Source organism: Oncorhynchus kisutch, linkage group LG19, assembly GCF_002021735.2.
Source record: "Oncorhynchus kisutch isolate 150728-3 linkage group LG19, Okis_V2, whole genome shotgun sequence".
NCBI classification, from domain to species: Eukaryota; Metazoa; Chordata; class Actinopteri; order Salmoniformes; family Salmonidae; genus Oncorhynchus; species Oncorhynchus kisutch.
In genome coordinates, this window is record NC_034192.2 from 51,498,564 (window position 1) to 51,526,435 (window position 27,872).

Genomic DNA, 27,872 nt, shown 5'->3' on the forward strand with positions numbered 1-27,872 from the left:
CTTCCAAAGATGGCGTACATCAATCTACTTTACGGCTTTTGCGACTGATGACGCAATGACGCAGCGCCGTCCCCACCATACATTCAGTTCAAGTATGAAAACAATAAACAACCCTGAGAAACGGGAGATATGCAAGAAGATCTGTCGTCCAGTTTCGACAGAAATACAGCTAAAAGATTAACTGGAACAACCATAGACGAGTTGAACATTCTGTAAAACGACGTTGGACTCATCGGTCCTGACACAAAGGATTTCCGAGAGACGGCTTTCCCTTAGCCCCTTCTAGCTAGCCATGTAGCTCGTTCTTCGTTAGTACACTTTGCTTTCTTTGTTATGCAGTTGCCAGAGGACTGTTTTCGCATTCGTTTTCCTCCATCTCTTCGCTCCCTCACCCTGAACTTGCTGGCCCTATGTCTCGCTGGCTTTTCCCCTGGTCAGGCTCAATCAAGAAGCGGGCCTGTCGGTACCTCTTACAGCATTACCTCGGTCACTTCTTGCAAGAACGACTGAGTTTGGAACAGTTAAGTTTGGACCTGTACAATGGTAGTGGTGTCGTCAAAGAAATCAACATCGACGTTTGGGTAAGTTAGTGAAAGTAGTACGGTCGTTTAACTGTCGGAACAACTGGTTGCTTTTGTGTGTTCCCATGCACCCTGGCCCTCAACTAACTTATTTCGCAATTTCAAGACCTGAACATAACAACAATCAACGTCATATCCTCGCTTCTCGTGAGTTCAAGGAACAGCCGTTCCGAGATATTTTTGTCAGCATCTAATTGGAAAATAACTCACCTCATCCAGTGTCGCTGCAGTTCAGTTGAAATATATATGACCAAGTTATACTTAGGTCTTGCAAACGCACTCACTTTCAATCAGCAGAACAGACAAACCCATTGCCCTAAGCCATTTCCACCAGCTGTTTATTGTAGGACACGTTTCTTTTTCCAACATCTTCCAGTCATCTCTTAATTTCTCATCACACCTCCTTCCCTCTCCCCCAGGCGGTCAACGAACACTTGGAGTCTCTTGGGGCTCCATTTGAGATTGTGGATGGGTTTGTGAGCAGCATAGAGGTGACAATTCCCTGGTCAGCTCTTGTCACCGACCACTGCACCCTCATCATCTCAGGCCTTCAGATAACATGCAGACCCAAGTACAGGAGCAGTAAGTCTCAGCCTGACAGCCAGTCTACCTGACTAATGAGATCTTTGTTATTACCATGTTATTGTATCAGCTAGTGTTCCTGTCACTGCCGCAGGCCTGTCAGGTTCAGGAAGGAAGTTGTGGTAACCATTGATTAGCAACCTTTTAGAATGGAATTGTCAACAAAGACAAATATAGTAATGTCTAGTACTAGCTAACCATTTGTTGTAAATGCCTGAGCTCAAGAGAAGACATCTTACACTATCCCATGCTCAACATTTCTCAGAGCCAGCTGAATCATGCCTTGTTTTTGTTTAATTGTAGGTGGGGGGTTGGACTCCCAGGGCTGGTCCACATGCATGACCTCCAGCATGCAGCTGGCCCAGGAGTGTCTAAAGGACCCCCCTGAGGCGTCAGAGGAGCCGCCCGCTCCACTGGAGGGCCTGGAGATGTTTGCACAAACTATTGAGACAGGTGAGTCACTGGGTAGGCCTTGTTTGTGTGTGTGTGTGTGGGGGGGGGGGGCAGAGACTATTTTAAAGTTATCATTATTGTTCCTGTACCCAGTTCCCAGTGGTTGGTTAGTGCCTTCTTCTGAAGATAACAACTTTTCTTGTAATTTTCAAACTGTGCAGTCAAAGTAATGTACTGTCAATTCCAAACTTGTGAGATAAGGACTGATATCATATCACTGGTGTCCCTTCTGGTTTCTTTGTGACCAATATGCTTAGTGATAACGGATGTCCTTGTTTGTGTTATGTTGCAGTCCTGCGTCGGATCAAAGTCACCCTCCTGGACACCATCGTCCGAATCGAGCACCAGCCCCTGGACATGGAGACGGGCATTGCCTTAGAGGTGCACATCAAACGGTATGTTGGTTCTCACCACACTGACATTCTTACACTGCCTGTGTTGGTCTGTCCACCTGACCAGTTTAGAAGTCAGGAAGGACAGGCGATGAGGAAACACTTCTGTCTCACGATTTGTCTGTAGATCTAAAGAGAACATCTGAATCTCGGAGAAGCTTCACTATCTTCAGTAGAGCTTGTGTGTGTGGTGGGTGTTTTGGCTGAAGTTGAAGGTAATATAGTGTTATTGTGCTGAGTGCTCTGCCCCCGGTGGCTGTGTGGTGTGCTGCGCTGCAGGCTGGAGTACTGTGACGAGGCGGTGAGGGACCCCAGCCAGACGGTGCCTGTAGACATCCACCAGCCGCCTGCCTTCCTGCACAAGATCCTCCAGCTCAGCTCTGTTCAACTGCTGTACGAGACCACCGGAGGGCCCCAGGTAACACGCACAGTTTTAAATTGACCACGGCACTTATAAACCCACTCATGTACACACACTCTCACCTGCATATACTCAAGTTTGATCCCAATATAACACACACATCTTTTAGAAATGAAATATCCACTTATAGATACTCACATAAACTCATATTTCCTCTCACACTCCCCCTAGTGGCTAGCTGACAGACTACCAACCAGTAGTGCTGGTAATGTTCCTCTCCTTCACAGGGTCCTTTAAGCGGTTAACTATGGTAATAATCCTCTCCTTCACAGGGTCCTTTAAGCGGTTAACTATGGTAATCATCCTCTCCCTCACAGGGTCCTTTCAGAGCGGACACCACTGGCTCAGCCTCAGCCAGCGAGGAGGAGGAGGAGGGTGTTGAGGAGGAGGAGGAGGAGGGTGTTGAGGAGGAGGAGGAGGAGGGTGTTGAGGAGGAGGAGGAGGAGGGTGTTGAGGAGGAGGAGGAGGAGGGTGTTGAGGAGGAGGAGGAAGATGACCCTCCAGCCGTCCAGCAGCCCCTCCTCATCGGCAGCTGCTCTGGCTTCATGGAGACCACGGTCAAGATCAAACAGAACGAGATGTTGCCTGGACCTAAGGTGTGTGTGTTTGTGGATTTGTTCAGTTCCTTCCTGTGTTTACTTAAGTTTTTAAGAACCTCTGTTTTGCTTTGGTCCTTTTGTTCTGTCACTGTTTTTACAGCCACTTGTCTCTCCTTATCTTTCAGTTGGAGCTGGATGGGAAGGTGGGTTGCCTCCACCTGCTGCTCTCCCCAGACCAGATCACTCACCTGACCGACCTTCTGTCTGCCCTCTGCATCGGCACAGGTGAGTAAGGAAACTGGTTACCTGTTTCTCCCCACCTGCATTCCACATGTCTTAGTTCCTCATGTCATTGACAGTAGAACAAAACTCTTAACTGAACACACTTTGTTTGGATCCACATTTCAGTGTCTTTTAACCATGCACATCTTCATCCACACTGTGTACTGCTGACCCTGTATGAATTCCTCCCTGTCTATCCTACCAGAGCCTAAGCCCAGTGGTGCTGGGGTTCACAGCCGTCCCCTGGACTCTGAGGACCTGCGTCTGATAGAGGAGGACTTGAGCAAACAGTTGAGCTCCAGCCCCGGAGACGGAGATCTGGACTGGGACGAAGAGCCTGACATGGAGCCTTACCTCACCGGTCTGGAGAACGGGGGTACGTGTAGGGTAGCTAAAGAGTTGGAATGCAATATGGAGGCTAGTGAAGGTTGCGGTGACAGGGGTTGTATTAGCTTTGTGGTGACCCACATTCTGCAGGACACGTGTACAGTAGTCTGCTGCTGCATCATGTTCTGTGAGAGCTTGGTTGAACTTGACATGTGAAGCATAGTGCTCCTTCTCTCTGTTTACTCACTTGCTGTCTCGGTCTCTTGCTCTCTTTCTCCTCCCTCTCTCATTCTCTCTCTCAGATATGTTCTTCTCCATGGGTCCTGGTATGACTAGCAGTGTGACGTCCGCGCGCTCTCTCTCCGACAGCATGGCGTCGTCTACACACAGCCAGGCTAGCTACGCCCAGGGCCTACCACAGGGTCCCAGGCATTATCCTGTACCAGGATCACTATCCAGCCTGCCACAGTGTAGCAGAATACCAGGTAACACTCACACTGTCTTGTACACATTTTACAGATAACAAAAACTATACAACTTATCTTATTAACCCCTCCTCCTCCAGGGCGAAGTAGCCAATCAGAGCCACTGAAGCCAGAGGTGTTGCTCCGCCTCTCGCTTGGCGGGCTCACCCTAACCCTACTGGAGCAGGACCCGCCCCCCGGGCCGGACGCAGCTTCCTCATTGGCCCAGGTGTCTCAGGTTTTCTTCCGGGAGCTGGCCTTCTTCAAAGACAGCATGTTCAGCGAGAGAGACTTCCACCACCTCAGGGCTAGCTTCGCTAAAGCCTGCCCCCACTCACACCTCAGGTACAAACACACAATAGCCTCTTCAACATTGGCCATCACTCCTCAGATAAATCAACAGATCTGCCCTACATATCAATAAATAATCCTTATTTTGCTCTCTCTCTCATATCTCACTCTCCATCTCTGTCCCCTTTTCTCGCTCTCCATCTCTGTCCCCTTTTCTCTCTCTCCTCTCAGGATGACTGGAGCAGCGGTACAGGTGGCGTGTGAGATGCGCAGTGCAGGTCGCCACTCTCGTGCTGTGACCTCTGACCTGTCCTTCAGTAGGCTAGAGTTGCTTGAGTGTCTCTGGGAGCCAGGAAAGCCCCAATACACTGAGGTAGGAAAGGGGCTGTTATTTGAGATGATCTGAGGGCTTCAACACAACATTCCACATGATACAGTGTGCTGCAGCATGGGCTAGCATTGCCCATGATATAACTCTTCCCACCTTCTCTAGTTGCTCCACTTCCAGCGTGCTGGAATGTTCACAGTGGGAGCTACAGCCAGACCCTGTGCACAGCTACACTACAGTCTCACAGAGAAACACCTGCGCAAGGTAAACCAGGACAGTGTGTGTTTGTGTCAGTTGAACATGTTCAAAAGCTAATATGTAATTGTTTCAGTCTGTTTTGGTCGCCTCTGTTAACCTGCTACCCCCTCCTCCTGACATGTCAATGACTGTATTGCAGGGGAGGCAGCGTGTTCTGCGTAGAGACAGTGTAGTGAGGGTAGAGTTGGGAGAGCTGAGTGCTGAGTTGGACCTGGACATACTAAGTCGACTGGAGTCTCTGAGCAGAGCCTGCAGCCACTGTCCCACACAGACCGGAGGAGGACCCGTCCACACACAGGTAAACACTTAGCAGGCCACCAGCCACTAAGAGGACCCGTCCACACACAGGTAAACACTTAGCAAGCCACCAGCCACTAAGAGGACCCGTCCACACACAGGTAAACACTTAGCAAGCCACCAGCCACTAAGAGGACCCGTCCACACACAGGTAAACACTTAGCAAGCCACCAGCCACTAAGAGGACCCGTCCACACACGGGTAAACACTTAGCAAGCCACCAGCCACTAAGAGGACCCGTCCACACACGGGTAAACACTTACCAAGCCATCGGCCACTAAGAGGACCCGTCCACACACGGGTAAACACTTAGCAAGCCACTAAGAGGACCAGTCCACACACGGGTAAACACTTAGCAAGCCATCAGCCACTAAGAGGACCCGTCCACACATGGGTAAACACTTGGCAAGCCATCGGCCACTAAGAGGACCCGTCCACACACGGGTAAACACTTAGCAAGCCACTAAGAGGACCCGTCCACACACGGGTAAACACTTAGCAAGCCACCAGCCACTAAGAGGACCCGTCCACACACGGGTAAACACTTAGCAAGCCACCAGCCACTAAGAGGATCCGTCCACACACAGGTAAACACTTAGCAGGCCACCAGCCACTAAGAGGACCCGTCCACACACGGGTAAACACTTAGCCAGCCACCGGTCACTAAGAGGACCCGTCCACACACGGGTAAACACTTAGCAAGCCATCGGCCACTAAGAGGACCCGTCCACACACGGGTAAACACTTAGCAAGCCATCGGCCACTAAGAGGACCCGTCCACACACGGGTAAACACTTAGCAAGCCATCGGCCACTAAGAGGACCCGTCCACACACGGGTAAACACTTAGCAAGCCATCAGCCACTAAGAGGACCCGTCCACACACGGGTAAACACTTAGCAAGCCACCAGCCAGTAAGAGGACCTGTCCACACACGGGTAAACACTTAGCAAGCCATCGGCCACTAAGAGGACCCGTCCACACACGGGTAAACACTTAGCAAGCCACTAAGAGGACCCGTCCACACACGGGTAAACACTTAGCCAGCCACTAAGAGGACCTGTCCACACACGGGTAAACACTTAGCAAGCCACCAGCCACTAAGAGGACCCGTCCACACATGGGTAAACACTTAGCAAGCCACCAGCCACTAAGAGGACCCGTCCACACACGGGTAAACACTTAGCCAGCCACTAAGAGGACCCGTCCACACACGGGTAAACACTTAGCAAGCCACCAGCCACTAAGAGGCGCCATTTGATAAGGTTTTTGATATGCCTGCCTCACAGTTGAAGTCAAATTTCAGGTTTGCTTTATGTTTACGATTGTTTATCTTTGAACATTCTCCTCTCCGTCTCTCAGACCCAGAGCAGTGAGCTGCACTCCTCTCTCTCCCTCCTCTCGCCCCACGCCATCCTCAAGCTCCGCTTCCCCATCCCGGACCTCCGGCCGTACCCCCTCCGACGCCCGCCTTCCCAGAGGTCCGTGCGGCAAGAGAACCTGGTGCTAGAGCTGTGTGACCTGGATATCCGCTCCCAGGAGGGCCCTGACCTACAGCCGGATCCCCATGCACCCCCTGGCCCCTCCCATGGCTCCCTCACACAGCTACTGGAGGCCAGCTTCAGTGACATGCACGGTGAGGAACAAACACACACACAGTCAAATATACACACAAACAACAACAAAAGTAACACTCACATTTTGAGCAATTGTTTGTTCATTGTCTCTCAGGAACGTACGAGGGCTGGGAGGGAGGTTCCTTCCCCTGTATCAGAGTCAAGAAGAGTCAAGACTCCATGGCCAAGTGAGTGTGTTTCCGGAACATGTATTTTAGGGGAGTTTGTTTCACTTGCTGTGTCACTTGGCTGTGTAGATTTAATGTGTTTCAGAAGTCAACGTTGCACATCAACCTACTGTATAGTTTACATCTGTCTCTTTCTTCTATCTATCTATCTCTCCCTCCCTCTCTCCAGGCTGTCAGTGCGTGTGAGTGGAGGAGAGGGTCTGGGGTCAGGGTTAGGGGGGGTAGGGGTGGGTCTGATGAGGGACCTGGGATCCATGTCGTTTGAGAACCCCTGTGAACTCCGAGAGAAGACCAGCTCTCCCTTCTCCTCCAACCGCACCATGTTCGAGACTGAGGAGGTACCACACCATCCCATCACAAACACCTAGACTCCTCTCTCACCCCCGGCCGTCCCTCTCTCGCCCCCGGCCGTCCCTCTCTGGACCAGTTTTCAGTTTCTCTCACACAATCACTTCCGTTTCAGTCTAACCTTTCCTCATTGCCCCTCTCTCCTCCTCTCAGATGGTGATCCCAGCAGACCCAGAGGAGATGCAACAGTTCCAGTCTCAGTGTGTGTCTCAGTGTGTAGTAGAAGTCTCTCTGCCCCTGGCCTACATCTTCCTGCCCAGCAAACAGGCCTTCCAGAGTGTCTACAACAGGTGTGTCTCTCTTTTTCTGCTCGGTTGTTTATTTGTTGACACCATTTTACATCGCTTTCTTTCTGTTCTTTCCCTTTGTCCTCCTCTCTCCCTTTCCATCCCTGTAGGATCAATAATGACCTGTTGATGTGGGAAGCCTCTCCCCCCTCAGACCCTAAGAGCGACCACAGCCCCCAACACCGTCGCCAAGACAATGACTATTTCCATCTTTGCAAGTCTGCCTTCAAACTAGGTGAGACCCCCATACTGAGACTTGTAAACCACTTCAAACTGGTCAGACAGAATTGGGTCATCTCTGTGTAGCAACTTGTTAATGTCTTTAGTCTATTTAAAGCTCTGATTTTAAACTGGCTTGCCAAGTGGTATGTGTTGAGCAACTCTTTAGTCAGCACCCCTGTAGACCAATGTGTTGTTGCTCAGCAGTTCTATAACTGTGACGTTTCTGGTCCCTCAGACTCTGAGGAGGAGGAGGAGGAAGATGCTCAGTTCTACACAGCCAGTGTATCAGCCAGATGCGGGCAGTCGGAGCCCCGCCCTAACCACAACCTCAGCTTGCTCTCCCTCACCGTCGTCATAGGGAAGGGCCGCCTCCAAGCTATGACGGACAGCAAGGTGAGCAAATAATGAACCAGCTACATCTTACAATGGTTAGCTAGGTATATAGACTGGAGAGATTTTGGTTCCTGGTTCAAATCCTGACTGGACCTTACAGCCTGAAGGAACGATATTATTACACAAATTGAATGTATGTGTGTACTATGATTCTTCTAAGGAAGACGCATAAATAAATCGTTTTCTGTTTCCTGTTTCGCCTCCTTCAGGGAGAGACAGGAAGTCAGGAGGACCGGTGTCACGGAGAGCTCATGTTGGACCTGGAAGGGGGAAAGATGTTCAGTGTGGCGCAGCATCAGAACAACCCCCATCTCAGCTTCCTGTGCTTGGAGAGCAGGAGGGTGGAGCTTTACCACAAAGGTGAGTGGAATGGCTCTGTGATATCAGGGTTTGCTAGCTCTGATAGTACCTTCCTAATCACATGTAGTAGTGTGACAATCTATGTGTTTTCATGTAGATTGTTTTTAGCCATGAGCTAATCTCTTCTAAATGACTGACAGCCCTTACCTCTTTCCTTTCTGGTCACTCACCCTTTTCCTCCCCCTCGCAGCTGTAGTGAAAGACTCCCCCGTCCCCAGACGGTTAGAAATGCCCAGCTTCACTCCCCCAGGGCATCTGGACCCTACCATTTACCCCACAGAGGTGGGGGTGAGCAGTGTGAGTGGCAGGGAGACTGAGGTCCACATGTTATCCACAGCTTTCAAAATAACCCTGGACCCTCAGAGGAACGTCAAGGTAACATTCATATCTTCTCATGTATTTTTTGAATATCACCGTTTGATTGCGCTTGTAAGTTATCTGTGCTTGTGATGTGGAGAGAAATATCACTTACTTAATTCTGTGTTTGTGTGTGTTTCACAGGAGTTCCTGGTTGCCCTTCGTCTCCATGGCGCCACTATGCGACATCAGATGGCACAGACCAATCACAGCTGGCACGAACAGGTATGGGGGAAATGGGGGGATCCTAATACATACCAAAGCAGAGAAGCTTCAGGCACATATGATGATTTGACTGCGTGGGGTGTGTTTGGTTAGTGAGGCTGTGTTTCTTCATGACAGCTGGTTGATTTTCTGGATGTCATTGATGACCCGATCCTGGGCTATACATCTCCTGCAGTTATTACCGTCCTACACACACACCTGGCCACCTGTGCCGTGGACTACAGGTACACACACACCAGATCTACATATGTGGACAAAGGCAGATAATAAATGAACATAATAATGATTTTTCACTTCTCTCGTGTCTCTGTCTCTCAGGCCCTTGTATCTTCCATTGAGGGTGTTGTTCACAGCAGAATCCTTCTCTCTGTCGAGTAACATCATCGTAGACACGGCCACCTTTCACCTCAGGTTTATCCTGGATGACTCTGCACTGTATCTCTCTGATAAATGTGAAAGTGATGTTGTGGACCTGAGGCGAGGTATGCCACACGATTATCTGTACGGCGTGTGTACATCTGCATCTGAGTGTGTGTTAAATTCTAACGCCTTCTCTGTCTCTTCCCCCCCCGCTCTCTGTCTCGGTCTCTCCCCCCCCCCCCCCCCCCGCTCTCTGTCTCGGTCTCTCCCCCCCCCCCCACGCTCTGTCTCTCCCCCCCCCCACGCGCTCTCTCTCTCTCTGTCTCTGTCTCTCTCCCCCCCCCCACGCTCTCTCTCTCTGTCTCTCTCTCTCTGTCTCTCTCTCTCTGTCTCTCTGTCTCTGTCTCTCTCTCTCTGTCTCTCTCTCTCTCCCCCCCTCAGACTATGTGTGTGTTCTGGACATTGATCTGCTGGAGCTGGCCATTACCACATGGAAAGGCAGTGATAAAGGGAAACTGGTAAGTTCTTAGCCTGCCAATTTTGTGTGATTTATATATCTTTCTCAAATTCTTCCTTTCCTTTCTCCTCTGCTCCAATCCCCTCCTCTCTCTCCCAGTCCCAGCCTCTGTTTGAACTGCGTTGCTCCAACAACGTAGTCCACCTCCACACCTGTGCTGACTCCTGTGCTGCCCTGGTCAACATGCTGCAGTACCTGGTTTCCCAGGGAGACCTGCACCCGCCCCCCCGACAAACATCACCCACTGAGATTGCGGGACAGAAACTGCCGGTAAGACAGACAGACCAGTATTTATTATGGATCCCCATTACTCTTCCTTGGATCTGGCAAAATGAAGGCAGTTTTACAGTTTTAAAACATTACAATGAATTCATGACAGATTTCGTAACACACTGTGTGCTCTCAGGCCCCTACTCCACTACCACATATTTACAACACAAAATCCATCTATACGTGTGTGTATAGTGTGTATGTTATCGTGTGTGTGTGTATGCATGTGTCTGTGCCTATGTTTGTTGTGTCTTCACAGTCCTCACTGTTCCAGAAGGTGTATTTTTACCTGCTTTTTAAATCTGATTCTACTTCTTGCATCTGTTACCTGATGTGGAATAGAGTTCCATGTAGCACTGTGTGCCTCCCATAGTCTGTTCTGGACTTTGGGACTGTGAAGAGATCTCTGGTGGCATGTCTTGTGGGGCATGGGTGTCTGAGCTGTGTGCCAGTAGTTTAGACAGACAGCTCAGTGCATTCAACATGCCAATACCTCTCACAAACACAAGTAGTGATGAAGTCAATCTCTAATCTACTTTGAGCCAGGAGAGATTGACATGCATATTATTAATGTTAGAGACAAAACTAGACAAAACTAGGCCCTGTAGGACCTGCCTTGTTGATAGTGTTGTTAATGCAGAGCATCACTTTATTATGGACAGACTTCTCCCCATCCTAGCTACTGTTGTATCAATCTGTTTTAACCATGATAGTTTACAACCCAGGGTTACTCCAAGCAGTTTAGTCTCCTCAACTTGCTCAATTTCCACATTATTCATTACAATATTTATTTCAGGGGTTTAGGGTTTAGTGAATATATTTTGGACAAATCAATGCTTTTAGTATTTTGAAATATTTAGGACTAACTTATTCCTTGCCACCCATTCTGAAACTAATTGTAGCACTTTAAGTGTTAGTCATTTCAGGAGCTGTATTAGCTGATGTGTATAGTGTTGAGTCATCCACATAAATACACACACTGGCTTTACTTTTTCCAGCTGCAGACTATGACCGATAATGTTTAAAGCCGCGCTGAAGTCTAACAAAACAGCCCCCACAATTTCTTGATCATCAATTTCTCTCAGCCAATCATCAGTCATTTGTGTAAGTGCTGTGTTTGTTTAATGTCCTTCCCTATAAGCGTGTTGAAAGTATGTTGTCAATTTGTTTACTGTTCTTGGGTAGCGGAATGACTTGCTTCCCTCCTGGCCTGAGGTCACACGCTCTCTAGTAGGCTTAGATTAAAGATATGGCAAATAGGAGTGGCAATATCGTTCGCTATTATCCTCAGTAATTCTCCATCCAAGTTGTCAGACCCCGGTGGCTTGTCATTGTTGATAGACAACAATCATTTTTTCACCTCTTCCACACTCACTTTATGGGTTTCAAAATTACAATTCTTGTCTTTCATAATTTGGTCAGATATACTTGGATGTGTAGTGTCAGCGTTTGTTGCTGTCATGCCTAAGTTTGCTAATCGTGCCAATGAAAAAAAACATTAAAGTAGTTAGCAATAACAGTCAGTTTTGTGATGAATGAGCCACATCTGATTCAATGAATGACGGAGCTGAGTTTTCTTTTTTCCCATAAATATAATTGAAGGCTCTCTGAAGCTTTTTACTGTCATTCTTTGTAATTTTTCTTTGTTTCATAGTGTAGTTTCTTCTTTTAATTCCATATATTCACATGATTTCTCAATTTGCAGTATGTTTGCCAATTGGTTGTGTAGCCAGACTTATATGCCATTCCTTTTTCCTCATCCCTCTCAACCATACAATTCCACAGAGATTTAACAGTTTTTACAGTCATTTTTATAATGGGTGCATGCTTATTAGTAACTGGGATAAGCAATGTCTGCTTGCTCCTCATTACACACCACGGACCAACAAATATTCTTTACAACAACAAAATAGGAATCACTACAAAACCTATTGAATGACCTCTTGTACAGTATATTAGGCTCAGCCTTTGGAACTTTGGTTTTCCTAGATATGGCTACTATATTGTGATCACTGCATCCTATGGATCTGGATACTGCTTTAAAGCACATTTCTGCAGCATTAGTAAAGATGTGATCAATACATGTTGATGGTTTCATTCCTGTACTGTTAATATACATTAGACAAGTATATACTACAACTGAAGAGATTGAAACTTCTGGAGCGGCAGAATAGGAGACTGACTCCACTAGCGTAAACTTTCTATTGCAGGGACGAGCAACTTCAGTCCTCAAGGGCCTGATTGGTGTCACACTTTTGCCCCAGCTAACACACCAGACTCCAATTATCAACTAATCGTGATCTTCAGTTTCAGAATGCAGTTATTTGAATCTCAACCCCTGAGGACTGGAGTTGTCCATCCCTGATCTGTTGTCTGTGTTTACGTGTCGTGTTAGTTGTCAGAAAGTCCCGCCTCCTTGCCACCCTGCCCTCCAGCTGAGACTGCTGAGATCAACCAGTGCGATCTCCTTGATGCTTTGATTGACACCGAGAGGAGCCATCCAGATGAGGATATGGACTCGGGTAAAACGGGCTTTTTAAGTGACAGTGTAGTTCAGCATCTCTCTAGATATAACATTTTACGTTTTCGTCATTTAGATCAGTGTTTCCCAACTCAGGTTCTCCAATACCCAAACCAGAGCACATGTTTTATGTAGCCCCGGACAAGCACACCTGAATCAACTAATCATCGAGCCCTCGAGTTTGTCTGGGTCTACATAAAAAACGGCTTCTGTTGGGGGGACTGTAGTTGGGAAACACTGATTTAGCGGATGCTCTTACCCAGAGCGGCTTACAGTCCTCTATATACATATAATAGATATTAAATAGAGGATGGTGATCACTCCTGGGTATGTGGAATATTTCCTTGTGTGTTTCCAGGTTCTCCCACAGTCCCGCGGGGCTCACCTGTCTCTGTCTACCTGTTCCCCGGGGAGGCTCCCAAGCTCCCCCCACCTGTTATCATTGATGGGGAGGAGTCAGAGCTTGACGGACTGGTGGCGACAGCCACTGAGGTGCAGGCAGATATGATGTCAGAGGAGGGCTCTGAGTGTTCAGAGGACAACGAGGACTTCTGCATCCTAGAGGCTCCTGGGATGGGTATACCTGTGCGTCTCTATTTCATCTTCATCCCCCTCATCTAGCCATACTACTTATTCGTAGTTCACAGGGAATTTAATTATGCGACATGAAGTACTAAACCTATTCTGGTGTCCATGTTCGTCAATTCACCCTCAGCCCAGAGACGGGGAGCCCATGGTGACGGTGCTAACTGAGGGTCCTATCAGGGTGAGGGAGGGCCACTTCTCCCGACCGCGGGGCAGCTCTGACCTGCTGCGGGCCCCCAGCCACTTCCCTGTCCCCCAGAGCAGGGTGGTGCTACGAGAGGTGTCTGTTGTCTGGCATCTGTACGGCGGGAGAGATTTCGGGGGCAAGGCCTTGTCTACACACACGCAGCATGGAAACAGGTGCCCATACACACGTATACAGACAAATGCACAGTGCACATTTTACGGGCTCCTAACCAACAGTGATATTTAGTTTTTTTAGCCCTCCCCCAATTCTCTCACTCTACATATATTTATGACTTTACGACAGGTTATAAATACCTGGTAGAAACTGCCATGCAGTATTGAGAGAGTCTACCAGAACAAATAACTTATTTTGTTCAAAATTCCTAATCCCCAAAATGGCAGAAATAAACAATATTTCTATATTTTTGAGAATGTTGGACTGGCTTAAGGGACAGTTATGACAAGTGCGTTTCATTTTGTGATCTCGTGAAGGACAGGAAACACACAACTGTATCTCTTAAAGTGTACATTTCCCAGATGTCAGTTTTAAATCTAAATATTGTGAAACATATGTGATTAAACATGAAACTATTTGTGAAAAGATGTAATGTGATGTTAACCTTCTAAATGAGAGTATGGATTTTCATGTAAAGATTAACTAGTCAGTGGCCACACCCCCATGAACCCAGACATCACATTAGGTGTCATGGACAGCCCTTTTCTCTGAAGTGTATAAAACCACCCGTGACCAAATGTACATTTCATGCCAAAGAAACCCACCATAAGCAGGACGTCTCGAATGGTTAAGAAGTCAGAGAACACCGGGACGGAGTTCCCACGTTGGAATGGCTACAATTCTATAGGCCATCAGAGACCATACAGCTGTAGTTTGGCTACACGGCTGGAAGTGGTTAAACTCAGACTATAGATCACTACAGAATAGGAGCAAATCTTAGACGTATAATTACTAGTCTGCAGCTAGAAATGACGTAAGTCTAGAACGAGAATACCAACAACCGCCGAAGCATCTATCTATGACAACCTTTCCGAATGGTACTCTGAAGTATCCATTCTAAACACCGACAACCACAAAAGATTGTGACTTCTGGGAAAGTTAACCAGAGACTCTGATGAACTCAACAGGAGAGACAGCAACGACGTCTAAGTGTAAATATGTACATTGCAATTTCTTTCAGAATGAGTGGCCATTCATGTGCAAAGGATTAGCATTTCAAATAATATAATTATAGACTGTGTGTTGTGAATCCATTTAGTCTTTCCCGCTCTCTCAGGCCCCACCCATTTCCTTTGTCTACCAAGCCGTCTATCAACTTAGCCCACTAGGGATTTTCCATCATTGTTAGTAACCAATATCTACTGTTTGTTTGATGTATTTCTGTGATTAGTTAGTTAGTAAATAAATCATTTAGCCAATTTATATATTGCTGATTCATTATGGAAACTAGGGTTCGTGCAGATAACCAAGAATTTTAAGACGTTTGGAATGAGACTAATGAAAATTAATAATTCATTAATAGATTAATAATTGATCAGATATTAAAATATCTAGTTATATTCAAAAAATTATAACTTCAATCAACATTTTCCTTGGTGACCCAACTTCCTAGTTAATTCATGTTTACATGATTAGTTTAATCACGTAATAATTAAACCTAGAGAATTGATTTGATAAAATAAGTCTTCACATGTAATGATAGTCACAGACACAACACTCATTTTGTACAATTTGTACATAGTGTTGCTACTACCATCTCTTATATCTTCTGGACATCAGAACAGTGATTACGCACCTCGAACTGAACAAAGATAATTTTTTTCTTTAATGAGTCCGACGTGAAGGATATACTACTTTGTCAAGACAGGGCCCAAATCTCTGTTAACAGCGTGAAGAAAATGGAGAGGAGGGCGGGGTGCCTTGTAAGAATTCGGAGACAAGTAGGGAAACCACCACTACCCTCCATATGATTGTACGTTGGCCAATAATTGGGAAACAAACTGGACGATCTACAATTAAGACTATCCTACCAACGGGTTGTGTGTCTATTTGTCAACTGCTGGTGCACAATGTTTAATATTAAAGAAGTCTTGAGGTATTACTCGCCTGAGGTAGAATACCTCATTATAAGCTGTAGAGCACACTATCTACCGAGAGAGTTCACATCTATATTATTCGTAGCCGTCTATTTACCACCACAAACCGATGCCGACACGAAGACCGCACTCAACGACCGGTGTAAGGCCATAAGCAAACAAGAAAATGCTCATCCAGAAGCGGCGCTCCTAGTTGCCGTGGATTTTAATGCAGACGAACTTAAATCTGTTTTACCTCATTTCTACAAGCATGTCACATGTGCAACCAGAGGAAAAAGCTCTAGACCACCTTTACTCCGCACACAGAGACTCATACAAAGCTCTCCCTCGCCCTCCATTTGGCAAATCTGACCATAATTCTATCCTCCTGTACCAGTGACTCGCTCAATACGGAAGTGGTCGGATGAAGCGGATGCTAAACTACAGGACTGTTTTGCTAGTACAGACTGGAATATGTTCCGGGATTCATCCGATGGCATTGAGGAGTATACCACCTCAGTCACCGGCTTCATCAATAAGTGCATCGATTTCCCAACCATACGCTATGGATTACAGGCAACATTCGCACCGACCTAAAGGCTAGAGCTGCCGCTTTCAAGGAGCAGGACACTAATCCGTACGTTTATAAGAAATCCCGATATACCCTCCGACCAACCATCAAACAGGCAAAGCGTCAATACAGGACTAAGATTGAATGCTAATAAACATGTGGCAGGGCTCGAAAAATATTACATACTACAAAGGGAATCTCAGCCGCGATCTGCCGTGATGTGAGCCTACCAGACGAGCTACATGCCTTTTTTATGCTCACTTTGAGGCAAGAAACACTGAAGCATGCATGAGCGCACCAGCTGTTCTGGGCGACTGTGTGATCTCGCTCTCCATAGCCAATGTGAGCAAGACCTTTTAAACAGGTCAACATTCACAAAGCCACGGGGCCAGACGGATTACCAGGACGTGTACTCAAAGCATGCACGGACCAATTGGCAAGTGTCTTCAGACATTTTCAACCTCTCCCTGACCAAGTCTGTAATACCTACATGTTTCAAACAGACCACCATAGTCTCTGTGCCCAAGAAAGCAAAGGTAACCTGACAAAAAGTTTACCGACCCGTAGCACTCACGTCGGTAGCCATGAAGTACTTTGCAAGGCTGGTCATGGCGCACATCAACACTATCATGATGGAAACCCTAGACCCACTCCAATTCGCATACCGCCCAAACAAACCACAGATGACGCAATCTCTATCGCACTCCACACTGCCCTTTCCCATCTGGACAAAAGGAACACCTATGTGAGAATGCTGTTCATCGACTATAGCTCAGCGTTCAACACCATATTGCCAACAAAGCTCATTACTAAGCTAAGGACCCTGGGACTAAACACCTCCCTCTGCAACTGGATCCTGGACTTCCTGACGGGCCACCCCCAGGTGGTAAGGGTAGGCAACAACACATCTGCCACGCTGATCCTCAACACTGGGGCCCCTCAGGTGTGTGTGCTTAGTCTCCTCCTGTACTCTCTGTTCACCCACGACTGCAAGGCCAAACACCATCATTAAGTTTGCTGACGACAACATCTGTGTAGGCCTGATCACCGACAACGATGACAAGCCTATAGGGAGGAGGTCAGAGACCTGGCAGTGTGGTGCCAGGACAACAACCTCTCCCTCAATGTGAGCAAGATAAAGGAGCTGATCGTGGACTATAGGATAAGGAGGGTCGAACAGGCCCCCATTTAACATCGGTGGGGCTGAAGTGGAGCGGGTCGAGAGTTTCAAGTTCCTTGGTGTCCACATCACCAACAAACTATCATGGTCCAAACACACCAAGACAGATGTGAAGAGGGCATGACAACACCTTTCCCCCCTCAGACTGAATAGATTTGGCATGGGTCCTCAGATCTTCATAAGGTTTTACAGCTGCACCGTCGAGAGCATCCTGACCGGTTGCATCACCGCCTGGTATGGCAACTGCTCGGCATCTGACCGTAAGGTGCTACAGAGGGTAGTGCGTACGGCCCAGTACACCAGTACATTGGGGCCAAGCTTCCTGCCATCCAGGACCTATATACTAGGCGGTGTCAGAGGAAGGCCCAAAAAATTGTGAGACTCCTGTCACGCAAGTCATAGACTCTTCTCTCTGCTACCGCATGGCAAGCGGTGCCGGAGCACCAAGTCTAGGACCAAGAGGCTCCTTAACAGCTTCTACCCCGAAGCCATAAGACTGCTGAACAATTAATCAAATTCCCCCAACCCACTCTGTCTTTACACTGCTGCTACTCGCTGTTTATTATCTATGCATAGTCACTTTATAAATTACCTCGACTAACCTGTACCCCCTCACATTGACTCTGTACCAGTACACGCTGTATATAGAGTCGTTATTGTTATGTTACTTTTTGATTAGATTTTTTAAATTCTAATTTATTAAGTTAATCTTTTCTTAAATTTGTATTCTTTGCACACACAACCCAGCAACAGGCACTTGAATTTGTAAGATTTCTCTCTTAATGATCATCAAGCTCCTTTCTACCTCCTTCCCCCCTCTCTCTCTAGGGGTCGCTCTGCCCCCTCTGGGATGCGTGGGTCCCCGTCCCGCTCCGCTGCTCCGTCACGGCCACAGAATTCTTGGCGTTGGGCTGGAGGTGGTGGACGACAACACAACCTGCTCATGGAGATCCAGCTCACCAAGGTAGTGAGACTGTATGTACTGTGTGTGCACAAGGTGTGTCCATACAGTACTCTAAAGATATTGTTTGCCTTTAGATTTTTTTTCTCTGTACAAAATGGAAAGTTAATTAATTTTTTCCCCCATCGTAAGGATATGTTCAGTTGGAGTGTAGTATAAATGTCAACCGATGCTTTTGTTAACGTGGAGACAGCAAAAAGCTACAACTGGTACTATTAGTTAAATGTGCCATTCCTATTCCAGGTGAGCTTCCAGCACGAGTCGTATCCGGTGGTGGTGTCTGCGGCTGGGCCGTGTCAGGAGGGAAGGATGCCTGGGGTGGGGGTTGGCGCGGTGGGCGAGCAGCCTCTGTCCCGCCAGGTGTTCATCGTTCAGGAGCTGGAGATACGCGACCGCCTGGCCTCGTCCCAGCTCAACAAGTTCCTCTACCTGTACACAAGCGAGAGCATGCCCCGCAGAGCACACTCCAACATGGTGAGAGAAGAGGCTTTTTATAGCCATTTATCATTATTTACTTTTTGTTGTGAAAATCGGTTTATAACTATGATTTTAATTTACAGTGGAATTATAAGCTTTTTCAAACAGAAATTTGCATCCTGTAGTTCTAACTCCAAAAAGTTCTGGGACACTAAAGTCCATGGAGAATAAGAGCACCTCCTCCCAGCTGCCTACTGCACTGAGGCTAGGAAACACTGTCACCACCGATAAATCCACGATAATCTAGAATTTCAATAAGCATTTCTCTACGGCTGGCCATGCTTTCCTCCTGGCTACCCCAACCCCGGCCAGCAGCTCCGCACCCCCCACAGCTACTTGCCCAAGCCTCCCCAGCTTCTCCTTCACCCAAATCCAGATAGCATATGTTCTGAAAGAGCTGCAAAACCTGGACCCGTACAAATCAGCTGGGCTAGACAATCTGGACCCTCTCTTTCTAAAATTATCTGCCGCCATTGTTGCAACCACTATTACTAGTCTGTTCAACCTCTTTCGTATCCTCCGAGATTCCTAAAGGTTGGAAAGCTGCTTCGGTCATCCCCCTCTTCAAAGGGGGAGACACTCTAGACCCAAACTGTTACAGACCTATATCCATCCTGCCCTGCCTTTCTAAAGTCTTCGAAAGCCAAGTTAACAAACAGATCACTGACCATTTCGAATCCCACCGTACCTTCTCCGCTGTGCTATCTGGTTTCTGAGCTGGTCATGGGTGCACCTCAGCCACGCTCAAGGTACTTAACGATATCATAACCACCATTGATAAAAGACGGTACTGTGCAGCCATCTTCATCGACCTGGCCAAGACTTTTGACTCTGTCAATCACCGTATTCTTATCAGCAGACTCAACAGCCTTGGTTTCTCAAATGACTGCCTCATCTGGTTCACCAACTACTTCTCAGACAGAGTTCAGTGTGTCAAATCTGTTGTCCGGACCTCTGGCAGTCTCTATGGGGGTGCCACAGGGTTCTATTCGCGGGCCGACTATTTTCTCTGTATACATCAATGATGTCGCTCTTGTTGCGGGTGATTCCTTGATCCAACTCTACGCAGACGACACCGTTCTGTATACATCTGGCCCTTCTTTGGACACTGTGTTAACAAACCTCCAAACGAGCTTCAATGCCGTACAACACTCCTTCCGTGGCCTTCAACTGCTCTTAAATACTAGTAAAACTAAATGCATGCTCTTCAACCGATCGCTACCCGCCCAACTAGCATCACTACTCTTGACGGTTCTGACTTAGAAAATGTGGACAACTACAAATACATAGGTGTCTGGCTAGACTGTAAACTCTCCTTCCAGACTCCATATTATGCATCTCCAATCCAAAATTAAATCTAGAATCGGCTGCCTATTTCACAACAAAGCCTCCTTCACTCACGCTGCCAAACATACTATCCTAACGATCCTCGACTTTTGGCGATGTCATTTACAAAATAGCCTCCAACACTCTGCTCAGCAAACTGGATGCAGTCTATCACAGTGCCATCCATTTTGTAACCAAAGCCCCATATACCACCCACCACTGCGACCTGTATGCTCTCGTCGGCTGGCCCTCGCTACATATTCGTTGTCAGACGCACCGGCTCCAGGTCATCTACAGTATATCACAAAAGTGAGTACACCCCTCACATTTTTGTAAATATGAGTATATCTTTGTGACAACACTGAAGAAATGACACTTTGCTACAATGTAAAGTGGTGAGTGTACATTTGCTGTCCTTTCAAAATAACTCAACACACAGCCATTAATGTCTAAACCGCTGGCAACAAAAGTGAGTACACCCCTAGGTGAAAATGTCCAAATTGGGCCCAAAGTGTCAATATTTTGTGTGGCCACCATAATTTTCCAGCACTGCCTTAACCCTCTTGGGCATGGAGTTCACCAGAGCTTCACAGGTTGCCATTGGAGTCCTCTTCCACTCCTCCATGACAACATCACAGAGCTGGTGGATGTTAGAGACCTTGCACTCCTCCACCTTCTGTTTGAGGATGCCCCACAGATGCTCAATAGGGTTTAGGTCTGGAGACATGCTTTGCCAGTCCATCACCTTTACCCTCAGCTTCTTTAGCAAGGCAGTGGTCATCTTGGAGGTGTGTTTGGGGTCGTTATCATGTTGGAATACTGCCCTGTGGCCCAGTCTCCGAAGGGAGGGGATCATGCTCTACTTCAGTATGTCACAGTACATGTTGGCATTCATGGTTCCCTCAATGAACTGTAGCTCCCCAGTGCCGGCAGCACTCATGCAGCCCCAGACCATGACACTCCCACCACCATGCTTGTCTTTGTACTCCTCACCTCATTGCCGCCACACACGCTTGACACCATCTGAACCAAATAAGTTTATCTTGGTCTCATCAGACCACAGGACATGGTTCCAGTAATCCATGTCCTTAGTCTGCTTGTCTTCAGCAAACTGTTTGTGGGCTTTCTTGTGCATCATCTTTAGAAGAGGCTTCCTTCTGGGACGACAGCCATGCAGACCAATTTGATGCAGTGTACGGCGTATGGTCTGAGCACTGACAGGCTGACCCCCCACACCTTCAACCTCTGCAGCCATGCTGGCAGCACTCATACGTCTATTTCTCAAAGACAACCTCTGGATATGACGCTGAGCATGTGCACTCAACTTCTTTGGTCGACCATGGCGAGGCCTGTTCTGAGTGGAACCTGTCCAGTTAAACCGCTGTATGGTCTTGGCCACCGTGCTGCAGCTCAGTTTCAGGGTCTTGGCAATCTTCTTATTGCCCAGGCCATCTTTATGTAGAGCAACAATTATTTTTTTCAGATCCTCAGAGAGTTCTTTGCCATGAGGTGCCATGTTGAACTTCCAATGACCAGTCAGTATGAGGGAGTGTGAGAGCGATGACACCAAATTTCAAACACCTGCTCCCCATTCACACCTGAGACCTTGTAACACTAATGAGTCACATGACACCGGGGAGGGAAATGGCTAATTGGGCCCAATTTGGACATTTTCACTTAGGGGTGTACTCACTTTTGTTGCCAGCGGTTTAGACATGAATGGCTGTGTGTTGAGTTATTTTGAAAGGACAGCAAATCTACACTGTTATACAAGCTGTACACTCACTACTTTACATTGTAGCAAAGTGTCATTTCTTCAGTGTTGTCACATGAAAAGATATACTCAAATATTTACAAAAATGGGAGGGGTGTACTCACTTTTGTGATATACTGTATAAGTCTTTGCTAGGTAAAGCTCCGCCTTATCTCAGCTCACTGTTCACCATAACAACACCCACCCGTAGCATGTGCTCCAGCAGGTATATCTCACTGGTCATCCCCAAAGCTAACACCCACTTTGGCCGCCTTTCCTTCCAGTTCTCTGCTGCCAATGACTGGAACTAATTGCAAAAATTGCTGAAGTTGGAGACCTATATCTCCCTCACTAACTTTCAGCATCAGCTATCTGAGCAGCTTACCGATTGCTGCAGCTGTACACAGCCCATCTGTAAATAGCCCACCCAACTACCTACCTCATCCCCCATATTGTTTTTTGCTCTTTTGCACACCAGTATTTCTACTTGCACGTCATCATCTGCACATCTATCACTCCTGTGTTAATTTTCTAAATTGTAATTACTTTGCTACTATTGGCCTATTTATTGCCTTACCTCCTCACTCCATTTGCACACACTGTATATAGATTTTTCTATTGTGTTATTGATTGTACTTTTGTTTGGCCTATGTGTAACTGTTGTTTTTTGTCGCACTGCTTTGCTTTATGTTGGCCAGGTCGCAGTTGTAAATGAGAACTTGCTCTCAACTGGTCTACCTGGTTAAATAAAGGTGACATTTAAAAAAAATTAAGTCTTCTATGTTTGTGTGTCCCAGTTAACAGTGAAGGCCCTGCAGGTGTGTCCAGACTCAGGTGTAGGTGGTCCAGAGTGTTGTTTAAGAATCAGCCTCCTCCCCCTCCGACTCAACATCGACCAGGATGCCTTGTTTTTCCTGAAGGATTTCTTCAGTAGTCTGGCTGCTGGAGTTAACCCCTACCTGCCTATGGATCCTGCAGCTGAGGGTGAGCACCATCACTGTGTTTTTTTGTACTCTACAAAAAAGCTTTTTGACTGCTCAGGTCACATGGATCAGGAAAACAGTCATACATAGCATTCATTTGTGGTGCTCTGTATCATACACTATATATACAAAAGTATGTGAACACCCCTTCAAATTAGTGGATTAGGTTATTTCAGCCATACCCGTTGCTGACAGGTGTATAAAATCGAGCACACAGCCATGCAATCTCCATAGACAGTCTTAGTAAAATGGCTCAGTGACATTCAACGTGGCACTGTCATAGGATGCCACCTTTCCAACAAGTCAGTTCGTCTTATTTCTGCCCTGCTAGAGCTGCCCCAGTCAACTAGGTGCTGTTATTGTGAAGTGGAAACATCTAGGAGCGACAACGGCTCAGCCACGAAGTGGTAGACCACACAGGCTCACAGAACGTTACTGCCAAGTGCTGTAGGGTATAGCATGTAAAAATCATCTGTCCTTGGTTGCAACACTCACTAACAAGTTCCAAAATGCCTCTGGAAGCAACACCAGCACAATAAATGTTAGTTGGGAGCTTTATTAAATGGGTTTCCATGGTCAAGCAGCCGCATACAAGCCTAAGATCACCATGTGCAATGCCAAGCATCGGCTAGAGTGGTGTAAAGCTTAATGCTATTAGACTCCTGGAGCAGTGGAAACGCGTTCTCTGAAGTGATGAATCGCGTTTCATCATCTGGCAGTCCAACGGACAAATCTGGGTTTGGCAGATGCCATGAAGAATTCGACCTGCCCAAATGCAGCGCCAACTGTAAAGTTTGGTAGAGGAGGAATAATGGTCTCGGGCTGTTTTTCATGGTTCGGTCTAGGCCCCTTATTTCCAGTGAAGGGAAAACTTAACTCTACAGCATACAATGACATTCTAGACAATTCTGTGCTTTCCCAAACTGTTGGCACAAATTTGTGAGGCCCTTTCCTGTTTCAGCATGTTAATGTCCCTGGGCACAAAGTGAGGTCCATACAGAAATGGTTTGTCGAGCTTCCTGAGTGGCGCAGCGGTCTAAAGCACTGCAACACAGTGTTGCGGCATCACTACAGCCTGGGGTACGTTCCCAGTGTATATGTCCTCCTCAACCACTCAATACTTTCTCCTATTTTCTTCATTTTCTCTCTGTCCTCTCACAGTGAAGACAGACCCTTCTCAGAAGCCCACTGAAGATGGGGTCATTGGCACGGAGACCACTTCTGGTCTGGGTCCTGACCTCACTGCTTCTGTAGAAACCACCTATAGTGAGCAGAGCTCCTCGTCCTCTGGCTCCACCTCTTCCACTGATCAGCCAATCTACTTCCGGTAATTACTAACTTAATCCTCCCAAAAAGTCTATTTCCAATGCGTCAATTATTTATTCATTGTCTTTCCTTTCTAAGGGAGTTCCGTTTCACCTCTGAAGTCCCCATCTGGCTGGACTACCAGGGCAAGCATGTGGTCATTGAGCAGGTGAAAGGACAAAGGACATTTTAACTGTGATGCTTTGTCAGTGAACTCATCTCTGTGGTTATGTTATGTCACACACTTGACCTTTGCACTGTGATTTTTTCCCTAGGGAACGTTTGCAGGGATTCTTATTGGTTTGGCCCAGCTGAATTGCTCTGAACTGAAGCTGAAGAGACTTTGCTGCCGACACGGGTACAACAACACTAACTGTGGGGTTTCTGTGGCGTCTGAAGCAAGTGTCTTTTTCATAACACTTTTCTCTATCTCTTCCTCCCAGACTTCTAGGTGTAGATAAGGTGATTCAGTACGCTGTCACTGAGTGGCTGACAGACATCCGAAAGAACCAGCTGCCGGGCATTCTGGGAGGTGTAGGCCCCATGCACTCTGTAGTTCAGCTGTGTAAGTACGGGAAGTGACGTCACGTGTATGGTGTTCTTTGTTTCTTTGCCGTTGTCCCTTTAGTGGTCCCTGAGTTATAACCATAGTAATAGAATTGTTCTCTTGCAGTGTGGTTATAGTTAGCCTACTTTCACAACCTCATTTAGTGTTGGTCTCAATAGGTTTTTTGTGTGTGACTTTCTCTCTCTCTAGTCCATGGAGTCAGGGACTTGTTCTGGATGCCCATAGAGCAGTACAGGCGGGACGGCCGCATTATCCGGGGTCTCCAGCGGGGGGCAGCGTCCTTCGGTACCTCCACTGCCTCTGCTGCTCTGGAGCTCAGCAACAGACTGGTGCAGGCCATACAGGTACTACTGACCTCTGACCTCTAACCACAGACTATTAGCAGGCAACAGGCCACACAGCGGTAGAATACCAATCATACGTGCAGCTCACATAGACATATAGGTTGAAACAATGCATCCCATGTACTACACACCATACATGTTAATAACACTATTCTTACAGTCATGTATCATAGATTGTGGCTAAAGGGTTCGCATACCTAAACCATGTAGGAAGAACTGAAAGACTAGAAGCAACCATACAGGTGGAAGCCACTGGGACCAGTAATACAGATTCCTCCATTGCTTTGATGTGCTTCACTCTCTTACAGAGTTGTAATAATCCTGCTCTTTCTCCTCAAGGCCACAGCGGAGACTGTGTATGACATCCTGTCCCCAACGCCCCCCCTGAACCGTTACATCACAGAGGGCCGACCGCCTTCCAACCAGCCCCGCCGACCCCACCAGCCTGCCGACCTCAGAGAGGGCGTGGCTAAGGCCTATGACACTGTCAGAGAGGTACTGATAAATAAATGTATTTTAATCAACCATTTTAGAATGACAATAAAAGGCCTAGCACTCTCACTAACACTCTGTTTTCTGTCTGTTTCCCAGGGTATGATGGACACAGCTCAAACGCTATGTGACGTGGCGTCTCGCGGGCATGAGCAGAAAGGTCTGCCTGGTGCTGTGGGCGGAGTCCTGCGGCAGATCCCGCCCACCGTCGTCCGTCCTTTAATAGTGGCATCCGAGGCAACGTCCAACCTACTGGGGGGCATGCGGAACCAGATCAAGCCAGATGCACGGAAGGAGGACTTCTTAAAATGGCGCTCCGACGAAGGCCAAGAGTGATGATTCTGGTGGTGGCTGGGTTAAAGGTTAAGAATATGGTGGTGAAGTTATGTGGCTGAACCGATGAAGGGAGTGAATGTGTGAGAGTTTTTAATGCAAAAAAACTACTGCGGAGTGATTGACACCCAGTATTTGATGTGGCTCCAGATGGATCGAGATACATTTTTTGTTTTCTTCAACGCAATCAAATAGAGTTCAGTTCACTCTTCTTGCAGCAGTATGTACATGATGCAGATACTCTACCTTATATTAGTACGTAAACATATCACTGTCATTCTGGGTTGACTTCTTGTTTAGCTGTCAACGGGCATACAGGGCTCTATTCTAGTATAAGGTCTGTAGTAGGTGGGATTAAATGTGTTAATCAGTAGCTCTCCCAGTCTTCTGTTGATCAGACTATGGGCCGGTTTCCCAGATTGAGATTAAACCTATTCCTTGACTGAAAAGCACCTTGAATGGCGATCCTTAATTGAGCATGCATTTTAGGATTAGGCTTAATCTGAGTCCGGGAACTCATTCTATTGGAGGGTAACATCCTCTATTCCTTTGAGATATGGATGGAGGAGACTGAAGAAACTATTATAGTGGCCTTTGCTGAGATCCTTACCAAGGTTAGGAATGTCATAGTTCCTCAACTCAAAATGCAACTCTGTGATTATTCTATCCTAGCCTGTACACATCCCCACCCCAGTGTTTGTGCCATAAGCTTTTTCAATGCTGAGTTCCCTGGCCTCTCCCCCTTTTGGTTTTAAATCAATGTCTACTTTTATTGCCTTCCTGAACCTTACTTGTTCATACTTGACCAATGGACACAATGGCCTGGTTGTATTAACTAAATGCAGTCATGGGAGAATATGGATGATGAACTGAACAAACTAGGGATATGTCCTTTCCTCTCTATGTCAAATGGCTTTCCTTGCTTTTAATGCTTGCCAGCGTTTGGTCATCCAATTTGTACTTTGTACTTTGTTAACTGTTTTGTTTCTGTCAGAGCAAGATGTCCCCCTCAGGGCATTGAACCTTATCACAAGTCTGGTTCCTTCCTCTCAACAGAAAATTGTCTTGTTTGTCTCGTTAGTTGCCTTCCTGCGTTTTTTTATTTGTATTTTTCTAATTATGTTAAAACACTAGTATTAATTAGCATATTCATTTTCAAAATAACAGTGTTGGTGGGATGTCTGAGGGGTTAAGACATGGGGGGGAAAGGGGGTTTGTGGTCAATCGTTTTACATTTTTATCTTTTGTTCAATACTTTTAAGGGATATATGTTTAGGTATGTCTGTGCATAAAATGGAGTTTGTGTGTGTGTGTGGGTGGGTTAGTGGTTTCTTGTGAGGGTGACCCTTTGGTTATATTGGTCACACCTCTGTGTTAGCGGGCAGATCCAACCCGCTTGCTTACAGCTGCACTAGGGCCTGACAGCATACCTTTGTATATTAAGACATCGTGGAGCCAGGGGCAAGATATGGCTAGGAAAACATGCCTCAATCCAGGGATGAGAAATGTTTTGGTACTACAAATTGTCCCATTATCCTAAGAAGTCGTTCAATCTTCTTGGTGTAACAGTAGGGATAATGGGACAATTTGGAGTAGAACTCATTTCTCATCCCTGCATTGAGGTGCGTATTCCGAGCCATATCTCCCGCCGGCACCGCGTTGTCCTAATTTACAGAGGAATGCTGTCCGACCCTAGTGCAGCTGTAAACAAGCGGTTTGGACCTGCCTGCTAACCTCTTGTGTATTTACTATATCATATCTGTAAGAATGACTTGTATAATATCAAGACAATGAGTACACATATTAATACAAAAAATAAAACATGAATATAAAAAACTT

At 46.8% G+C, this 27,872-nt stretch overlaps 1 protein-coding gene across 1 annotated transcript; it reads left to right on the forward strand.

Moving 5' to 3' along the window:
* Positions 1-55: 55 nt before the first annotated feature.
* Positions 56-26,141, forward strand: atg2a (autophagy related 2A). Its single transcript, XM_031797407.1, has 39 exons — positions 56-581; positions 1,001-1,163; positions 1,467-1,616; positions 1,909-2,011; positions 2,288-2,426; positions 2,747-3,025; positions 3,154-3,253; positions 3,456-3,626; positions 3,880-4,062; positions 4,143-4,386; positions 4,564-4,705; positions 4,826-4,924; positions 5,058-5,216; positions 6,577-6,850; positions 6,946-7,018; positions 7,188-7,356; positions 7,520-7,656; positions 7,764-7,888; positions 8,111-8,268; positions 8,478-8,628; positions 8,819-9,003; positions 9,130-9,210; positions 9,328-9,434; positions 9,529-9,692; positions 10,012-10,088; positions 10,187-10,357; positions 12,753-12,879; positions 13,237-13,463; positions 13,594-13,823; positions 18,320-18,455; positions 18,696-18,926; positions 22,806-22,992; positions 24,153-24,318; positions 24,396-24,465; positions 24,572-24,654; positions 24,740-24,861; positions 25,054-25,208; positions 25,548-25,703; positions 25,800-26,141. Exons 1-39 carry the CDS (start codon positions 411-413, stop codon positions 26,034-26,036), a joined length of 6,102 nt encoding a protein of 2,033 aa, XP_031653267.1. The 5' UTR covers positions 56-410; the 3' UTR covers positions 26,037-26,141.
* Positions 26,142-27,872: the final 1,731 nt, after the last annotated feature.